This window comes from Narcine bancroftii, chromosome 4 (genome assembly GCF_036971445.1).
Source record: "Narcine bancroftii isolate sNarBan1 chromosome 4, sNarBan1.hap1, whole genome shotgun sequence".
In the NCBI taxonomy this organism is placed as follows: Eukaryota; Metazoa; Chordata; class Chondrichthyes; order Torpediniformes; family Narcinidae; genus Narcine; species Narcine bancroftii.
Genome location: NC_091472.1, coordinates 210,770,111 through 210,779,322, shown reverse-complemented (window position 1 = coordinate 210,779,322; position 9,212 = coordinate 210,770,111). Strand labels below are relative to the sequence as shown.

General features: G+C 48.7%; 1 protein-coding gene across 1 annotated transcript; it reads left to right on the top strand.

Annotated features, from left to right (window-relative positions):
• The first annotated feature begins 1,395 nt into the window (after nucleotides 1-1,395).
• LOC138761540 (zinc finger protein 235-like) lies at nucleotides 1,396-8,902 on the top strand. The gene is made up of 2 exons (XM_069933841.1): nucleotides 1,396-1,662; nucleotides 6,726-8,902. Exon 2 carries the CDS (start codon nucleotides 7,508-7,510, stop codon nucleotides 8,756-8,758), a length of 1,251 nt encoding a protein of 416 aa, XP_069789942.1. The 5' UTR covers nucleotides 1,396-1,662; nucleotides 6,726-7,507; the 3' UTR covers nucleotides 8,759-8,902.
• The last annotated feature ends 310 nt before the right edge of the window (nucleotides 8,903-9,212 follow it).

The window sequence follows — 9,212 nt, the reverse complement described above, 5'->3', positions numbered from 1 at the left end:
ATTTTCAAGCTGGAAGCAGGTAACTAATGGAAAACCCCACCCAGGGCTTGGTTTTGTTGCAAAAAGATGAAGGAGGCAACATGTGCCTGGGGGTGGAGGGGGTTGGGGTGGTTCTAAATGAATAATTTGCTTCAGTATTCACAAGAGAAAAGGACCTTAATCAGGGTGAGGCTGGAATAGAACAGGCTTGTATGCTGGATAATGTGGAGATTATAATAAAAGGAAGTGTTGGATCTTCTTAAAAAACATTGAGTTCCTGGGGCCAATTGTGATATACCCCAGGTTGCTGTGGGAAGTGAGGGTAGAGAGAGCTGGGGCAGTGGCCGTGATCTTTAAATCCTTTCTCCAGACCACGGTGGACACAATCACTTCAATAGTGACCCATCATGGGCACTCAACATCTCATCTTTCAGGAAGGCACAACAGCAACTGCACTTCCTGAGAAGATGGAGGTGGGCTAGGCTACTGACCACCATTATATCAAACTTCTATAGGAGCTCTATCAAGAGCGTCCTGGCCGGCTGCATCACATTGTGGGTGTGGTTGCTGCAGAGAAATGGATTGGAGGTCAATCCACAGGACCACAAGAGTGACAGAGAGGAATACTGGGATCTCCATTCCTCATTGACATGATCTACCAGGATCCCTGTCTGAAGGGAATGCACAAAATAATTGCAGCTGCTCCTGTGAGGGAAGAGATCCAGGAGTATCAGAGCCAGCACCACCGCATCTTCCCAAAGGCAGTGAAAATGCTCAACGACTAAAGGTACTGTTCGTACTGACCATCCGAGACTCTCATTGGGACAAAACAATATGTATTTATTTGTGCAGATTAAATATTTGTCCTGCATATGTTGCATGTCTTTGTGTGTGTGTATCTGTTATCTCTGTGTGTTTATCAGTTATGTGTATGCGTATCTGTTCTCTATGTGTGTGTGTGTGTGTGTGTGTCTGTTCTCTGTGTGGGGGTGGGGGCATCTGTTCTGTGTGTGTATGTGTTCTGTGTGTGTATGTGTGTTATGTCTGCATGTTTTGCCCACAGAACCATGTTTCGCTGTCAGAAGAGATCGAAACTGGGGGGAGGGGAGGGGATCCATCGCCCTGTCCCTCTCCCTTGCCTTGTGTGGGAGCCTGTCTGCCCCCTGTCCCCCTCCCCCTTGCTCTGTGTGGGACCCTGTCCGCTCCCCCGTGGGTCCGACTGCTGCCCCCACCCATCCGTGCGGCCGAGGGAGACAGGGGCGACAGCCGGACACACTTGCTGCCCACGCCGTCGTCACGGATCCTTCTCCCTGATTCCCCCCCCCCCTCCCCGTGTGACAGGAGGCACGGTCCCTGCCCTCAACCCCCTCCCCGCCCCTATTGCTTCCCCCACTGTGGGCATACATGGCCCCGCCCGGACCTTGGTGCCTCTCGACCCTTTCACCCCACGGTAGCACCGGCTCCAACTCAGGGCAGCGCGGCAGTCAGGATTCGGCTCATTTCTGTTTAAACGGACCTGGAGCCGCTCCGCACCGACGGTTTCTAGAATGTGAGGTCACTTACAAGTGACGTAGTGACGCAATACGTCGCACTCCAGGCCTCTCGAGGTCGACGTCACTCAACGGTCAGTCTGCTCCAGTCTCGCGATTCGGGAAGCGTTCTTCAACGGCCTCGAGTCCGTGGGTAAGTGGAAAATCCCTTGTTGAGTCGGTTCGGGGGGGGGTGGTTAAGTGGGAAATCCGGGGTGGGGGGGAGTAAGTGAGAAATCCGCCGTGGGGTCGGGTCAGGTCCAGGGGGGAGGGGATAAGTCTGCATCATTGCTCACTTCTGAACAGCTGGCCCCCTGACCCCTCCATCACCCACCCTCCCCTCACCGCATCTCACCCTCTCCATCAACCAACCCTCCCTACCCATCCCCTCCATCACCCTAACCCTCCTGCACCCACCCACCCCCAGGTTCCAGGTCAGCATCACTGGTCATCATACTGTTACAGGCCCAGAGGACCAAAAAACCCAGCAGCAGCAATAAATATTCACCAAGACAAATGTTACTTAAACAAAAGTTGCTTTTAATTATCTTTAAACATGAAAACAGGATCAAACTCTGACTTATTGCTATAAACTTAATCCCCTTCTAATGTGTGTGTTTGTTCAGAAAAGTTATTTGGTTCACAGTGTAATCTCACTTCTCATTTCTCCAAGTTCACTGGTTACAGGCAATTCTTATACTGTGCACAGAATTTAACATTTATGAAGTTCACCAGGCTTTGGTGCTTGAAAGGTAAATAGTTACCACTCAGGAAGGTTCTTGTCGGTTTTCAGAGTGTGATTGTACACAAACAGATTCCTTCCAATCAACCACTTCTGTGTCTTGCCGAAGAAACTTGCCCCATCAGGGTTTTCTAGATGATAACCTTTTTGTTTCCCTCATTTCAAATGACTGCAAGGGCTTTGAACAGGCTGAACTAAGAACTCACAACCCATCTTCAAAATGGGGTTTTTCCACAAGCTTGCCAGCTTGTCATGTTCCAGTCCCTGCTGCTGAACTGAATTCTCTCTCTCAGTGAAAACCACATGACCATCTTGGAACAGCAAACTGCACTCAGTCAGACCACAGAACCAGACCCAATCTTATGAGTCAGTTCATCTGTTGCTTTCCACAGCTTGTCCAATTATGAAGTCTGTAGGCATTCTTCAAAGTTTTTGCAAAGGCACTCAGAACATGGACTGTCTTGCTTGAGCAGAGCTCCAGCATTTTAAATGAGATCTGTTTTGAAGTACTTGTATCTGTGTGTGACCTAACTAAAAACCCCACAATCTATCTTCCAAAAACATATCTGTACACTTCAGGCATTACAGAGTGAGAGTTCATCATTGGAGGTTATTCAACCTGAACACTGAGGAAGTGTGGATGAACCTAAACATAAAAATGTAAAAAATGAAATAAAATTGAACAGTTTAATTTATCCTAAGTTCAGTATCCCATATAGTTTTGCTATATAGTAATACAGTAAATATCGGCTTTATGGTCCAAAATATTTGTGCCTTCATTTTCATGGATTTGAAAGGTGCATTCTTGCTGGTTAGAAATTCAAGTGATTTCATGACCTTTCCTGGAACCAACACACCAATGGCATCATGAAGAAAGCCTCTACTTCCTCAGGAGTTTGTGGAGGAGCTAGTGGAGTTGTTCAAGTGAACCGGTACGGACTTGAAGGGCCGACATGGCCTGTTTCCATGCTGTAAACGGTTATATGGTTATAATATAAAATATAACCTAGTCTGTCACAGTACTTCGTAGTGGGCATGACATGTGTTTCTTTAAAGTGTCAAAAGCATTTTGCTGCTGTTTGTGCCAGGTCCACTCTCAGCTGCCCCATTGGGGCTGTCAGCTGGGGATAAATTTGCCCAGGTAGTTTACCATGCCAAGGAATCGTTGCAGGGCTGCCACGTCTGTTTGCATCCTCATTTCACTAATGGCCCTCATTTTGGAGGGGTCAGCTTTTAGGCCTTTGCTGGTCAACATGTGATATATGAGGCTGACTTGGTTTAGGTGGAACCTCCACTTCCAGGTTTTGAGCCTCAAGTTTACCTTCCGTGCTCGGTCGAGCACCTTCTTCAACTTTGCGTCTTGTTCCTCATGAGTCTTGCTGCCTACCAATATATTATCGACTATGATGGCATAGGGGTGCTCGGCGAAAATTTGCTCTATGTTTCTTTGGAATATTTCACTGGCCAAATTGATTCCAAATGGTATCTGCAAGAACCTGTACCGACCAAATGCAGTGCTGAATGTGGTCAGTAGCGACGAGTTATAGTCAAGTGAGACATACCAGAATGAGTTTTTTGCATCTAGGGCTGAGAATACCATTGCGCTTACCATCTGTGCGACACCTTCTACAATGTGCATGGGGTGATGTGGTCTCGCAGGTTTATGCAGATCCGAATCCTTCTTCATGGCGGCTTCCATGGAGGATACCCATTCAGTTGGCTTTGAAAATGAGTATTTACACCCACGTCTTGCATTATTGTCCAGCTCTGCCTTGACCTTAATCTTCATTGCCATCCCAATGCAGTGCACCAGACGAAGCACAGGTCTTACCTTCGGGTCAAGTCAGAAGGAGTATGTCACCAGGAGCCTCCCCAGCTCATCTGTGTAAAGCTCACCATATTCGGAAGAAATTCTCTGATAGGTCTTCTTCGGAGGGGCTAATCTGGTATAGCTCTCTGCTGAATGAAACAAGTCCCATGTCCATCCATGTGCCCAGGCCTAGCAGAGATGTGACGCCTTTGTGAACCATGTATAACTGTCCCTGTACCCAGGCTGCTCCATGCTGTTGGGTTGGATTCCATATGCCACCAGACTTGGAAACCTGATGCATGGTTTAACCTATTCTGCTCTTTTCAGCCTGTTGAATGTCTTTAGCTGCTGTGTCGACCTTCATCTGCTGCCTTGCTGTTGACTTTCATAGATACGAAGGCCTCGTTGTTTCCTCTGATGTGGGTTTCCCTGGTTTGCCTGTTAACTGCGGGGTCAGCCCATTGATGTAGAACTCATCGTTAGGGTTGTCTCCCCCTTGTTCCGGCTCCAACTGGTTGATCGTCCTTCTGGGTCTGGTCCATGTGTTTGCTGCCTGGATCTGCAGCATGTGCTTTAATGGTTCCACTTCCCACAGGTTCTGCACTGCTGGCCGAATGCTGGGCACATTTCTCGCCATGTGATCGCCTCCACAGTTACTGCGGCCTGCCATGAACGAGAGTGTAGGGTGGCCTGGCTGGCTCTTCCTCCTGGCCTCCAGCCACTGTCTTCTGGTCCGCCTGGTATGGGTCGATGCTCGTGGCCTGCTGTGTGGAGACGCCAGCTTTTTGCTGTTTTCGTCAGTAGTTTTGTATGCCAGATAGATAGTGTTATGAGCCCAAAGGACCCCAAAACCCAGCAGCAATAGACATTCACCAAGACAAGTAGCTTTCAAAACAAGTTATTTTTAATCAACTTCAAACATGAAAATAGAATCAAACATTAACTTAACTCTATACTTAACTAATCCAAATAATCCCCCTTCTAATTCTAAGCGCACGTGTATGCAATGTGTGTGTAAATTCAAGAAAATTTCTTTGGTTCACAATTCAATCTCATTTCTCCTTCTTCCAAGTTCTCTGGTTGCAGGCAATTACCATACTGTGCACAGAATTTAACTTGTATAAAGTTCACCAGGCTTGGTGCTTGAAAGATAAATGTTTACCACTCAGGAAGGTTCTTGTAGGGTTTGCAGAGAGAGAGATTTGTTGCTCCAGGATTTCCACAACTAAGGTACCACCACCTCAGGGTCTCGCTGATGAAACTTGCCACATCAGGTTCTTCTAGATGGTAACCTCTTCAAGCTACCACAGAGTTCCATTCCTTCCTCTATATAGCACTTCCAGCCATCTACTGCTCTGGAACTTGCTTTCATCAGTTTTCCCTGGATTGCACTTTGCAGTTACTTGTCAGTGGTACTGACTGACTGAGCTGTTAACTCAAACCTTCCTGAACAAAACGGGAGTTCTTCTGCTCCCATCTGATGTTAGCTTAGGTAAACAATCCAGGAATGACCTTTCTGTGGTCTCTTTGCAGAAATGGTACCTGATAGACAGCATGACTCCAGCAAGACAATGGTCAAGCATTTTATGAAGTCAGTGCAATTAACACCTACTTGTGAAAGCTGCTTATGTCTTTCAAATAAGATCTGTTTTAAAATGTGTAAATCTAAATCTTATAAAATCTCCCCAAATATTAATATTGTTACAGATGGCCTTTGCTCGTGTTATCTTGTTGTCGTGCAGAAGTGCTTTCCACATACTGTCATCACAAATACGACAAACCATCCTATCTTTAATTAATTCCTCACAGAGCAATCTAAAGTTACAGGTCTTCACCCTGATTTTCAAATTGCTGACATATGAGTGAATTGACTCACCAAGATTTTGATCACTAGTATTAAACTTGTGCCTTTTCATCGTCATGTTTCTCTGTGGATTGCACATTTCCCTGAATTTTCGTTTTAAACATTCGGGGTCCCCTCTTGATTCAGCCGGCCTGGTAACAAGTTCCCCTTTGTTCACTTTGTCTGTGTATACGTATGATCTCTCCCTTTCAATGGCTTTCGGGCCCACCAAATTTAACAAATGTATACGCTAGTTCGAGCAGCCTTGTAACTGTGTGTTAAATATGTCATACGCTTGCTCAAAATTACTCCAGTTCTTCGCTACATTTCCTTCAAACGCGAGTGGGTTGGGTTGTCAAAATCCATCCGCCATTATGGAGCCCGTTGCAAATGTGAATCTGTGTCTGATTGGAAGGCCTCAGGCTTGGAACGCTCTCGAACCCACCTCTGATACCATGTTCATTATTGCGTGCTGAATAACTAGACAAGTTGGCAGTGGAGGTGAACCAAACAACTTCACTGCACACAATCAGAGAGAGAGAGAGAGAGAGCCCATAGCATGGCATCTGCTCCCTGCTTTTACTCAATTCAACTACCCCCCCCCCCCCCCCAATGTGGAGCTCGCGCTGGCGCTGTACTCTATTCCGAGCATGGTGACTATAGTGCGATTGCAGCAGGTGCAGAGCAGCCGATGGCAGTGACTGTCCACAAGTGTGTTACATTGTTAATGTAAAGTCATAAGTTTTGAATTTTTGTGCTAGTCGGAGACTTGGACACAACAATCTAACTTGAAACAAAACTTATTTTTATTTTTAATTTTAGAGATCCAGCACGGCACCAGACCCTTCCAGCCCACGAGCCCGTACCACCCAAATACACCAATTAACTGACCGACCCCATGAGGATTTTTTGTGAAGGCTGAGAGGAACCCACCCAGGTCACGGGGAGAACATACAAACTCCTTACAGAAAGTGCTGGATTGGAATCCAGATGCCTGGCTCTGTAATCACGCTGCGCTGGTCGCTCCGCTCTGCTGGAGGAACTTAGCGGGTCAAGCAGCATCGGTGGAAGAGAAAAATAATCCCCAACGTTACGGGCCAACGCCTTCCGACATCCCCCTCTCCTCACACTTATACGAATATTGCCTGATATGTTCCAAGGAGGTGCTGGGAAATTATCCTGGTATATTTATTACACCATCGTTGATGGGATCTTTCTGTGCATTGATGTGTTTCGTCCATCGTAGCAGTCACGCCCTGGGAGATTGATTTGGGAGACACAGGACCGAGAACAGCTTTCTTTAATGACAATCGCTCAACGCCTCTCATGGTGATGACTGTTACACAGAAATCTCTTCAGCGAAGTAAGTGCCCCATTACCCTGTGAAAGAAGAGAGAGCACAGACTCATAGGAAATGACTTAATGTGCACGTGAGCTGCACCAAAGCTCCCAGTGCTTGCCGGGGACCAAAGGTGATTCAGCACGGGGTGCTGGGCACCAGGAGCAAAGTGCAGCACCGGGTCCAAAAACGGAGGGCTGTTGTGTGTCCCGGGGAAAGACTGCGTTGATTTATCCACCGGTCACAGTCTCTTGTACCCACAGCGATGAACTCACTTCAGTGCTCCGACTGTGGGAAGAACTTTAAACGGTCGAGTCAGTTAACAGCGCACCAGTGGTTCCACATTGGGGAGAGGCCCTTCACCTGCACTGAGTGTGGCAAAGGTTTCATCCAGACCTCCGACCTACATAGGCACCAGGTGGTCCACACCGGGGATAGGCCGTTCATTTGCCCCAAATGCAAGAAGGCCTTCACCAGGTTGTATAGCCTTCAGATACATCAGCGGTTGCACAAGGGGGAAAGGCCCTTCACCTGCCCTGAGTGCGGCAAGGGCTTCAGCAAGGCCTCCAGCCTGCTGATGCACAAGCATGTCCACACCGGGGAGAAGCCCTTCACCTGCCCTGAGTGCGGGAAGGGCTTCACCAATAGGTGCAATCTTCGGAGACATCAGCGGGGTCACACTGGAGAGAGGCCCTTCACCTGCCCTGAGTGTGGCATGGGCTTCACCCAGTCCTCCAACCTGCTGACCCACCAGCGGGTCCACACTGGGGAGAAGCCCTTCACATGTCCTGAGTGCGGGAAGGGCTTCACCAATAGGTCCAATCTGCACAGGCATCAGCGGGGCCACACTGGAGAGAGGCCCTTCACCTGCCCCGAGTGTGGCATGGGCTTCATCCAGACCTCTCACCTGCTGACCCACCAGAGGGTGCACACCGGGGAAAAGCCGTTCGTCTGTCACGAGTGCGAGAAGGCCTTTGTCAGTTTGTCCCAGCTTGAGATGCACTGGTGGGTCCACACTGAAGCCAGGCCCTTCATCTGCCCTGAGTGTGGCAAGGGCTTTACCCAGAACTCCCACCTGCTGACCCACCAGCGAGACCACACTGGAGAAAAGCCGTTCACCTGCCCTGAGTGTGAGAAGAGCTTCACCAATAGGTCCAACCTTGAGATACACCGGAGGGTCCACACTGGGGAGAGGCCCTTCACTTGCCCTGAATGTGGCAAGGGCTTCACCCGGTCTTCCATCCTGCTGACACACCAGTGGGTCCACACTGGGGAAAGGCCCTTCACCTGCGCTGAGTGTGGTAAGGGCTTCACCCGGTCATCCATCCTGCTGACGCACCAGCGGGTCCACACTGGGGAGAGGCCCTTCACCTGCGCTGAGTGCGGCAAGGGCTTCACCCTCTCTTCTAACCTGCGAAAGCACCAGCGGGTCCACACTGGGGAGAGGCCCTTCATTTGCTTCAGGAGCTTCACCCAGTCAGATGGGCTGTTGAAGCACCAGCGGGTCCACAAGTGAGCCAGATTCTGTTGCTGATCTGACCCCACACCCCTGTCATTCTACCCAGGGTCGGTCCATGTCCATCTGATCTTAACAGCCCCTGTAACAGTCCTGCAGTTGAATGTACTTGGCACATGCCAAATAAATGGCCTTAACCTTGAACATCCAGCGTGTTGTCTGTTGAATAGCGGGCTATACATGGGCTTTAATTAGGATTATTTGAATGGTCTTTTTGCTGTTGAACCACAGAACAGCACAGAAACAGGTCATTTGGCCCATCTATCCTGTGCTGAATTATTATTCTGCCCAGTCCCATTGACTGGAATGAAACTGATAACTTCTCCCTCCTCTCCCTATTCTGGTGATGGAGTGGGCTGGAGTGAGGTGGGATTAGGGTGCCTGGCCATTCAGGGAGCAGAACTTGGGTGGGTAAGAGTGTGGAAGCCTTTGCCACAAGTGGGAATGGGTGTTT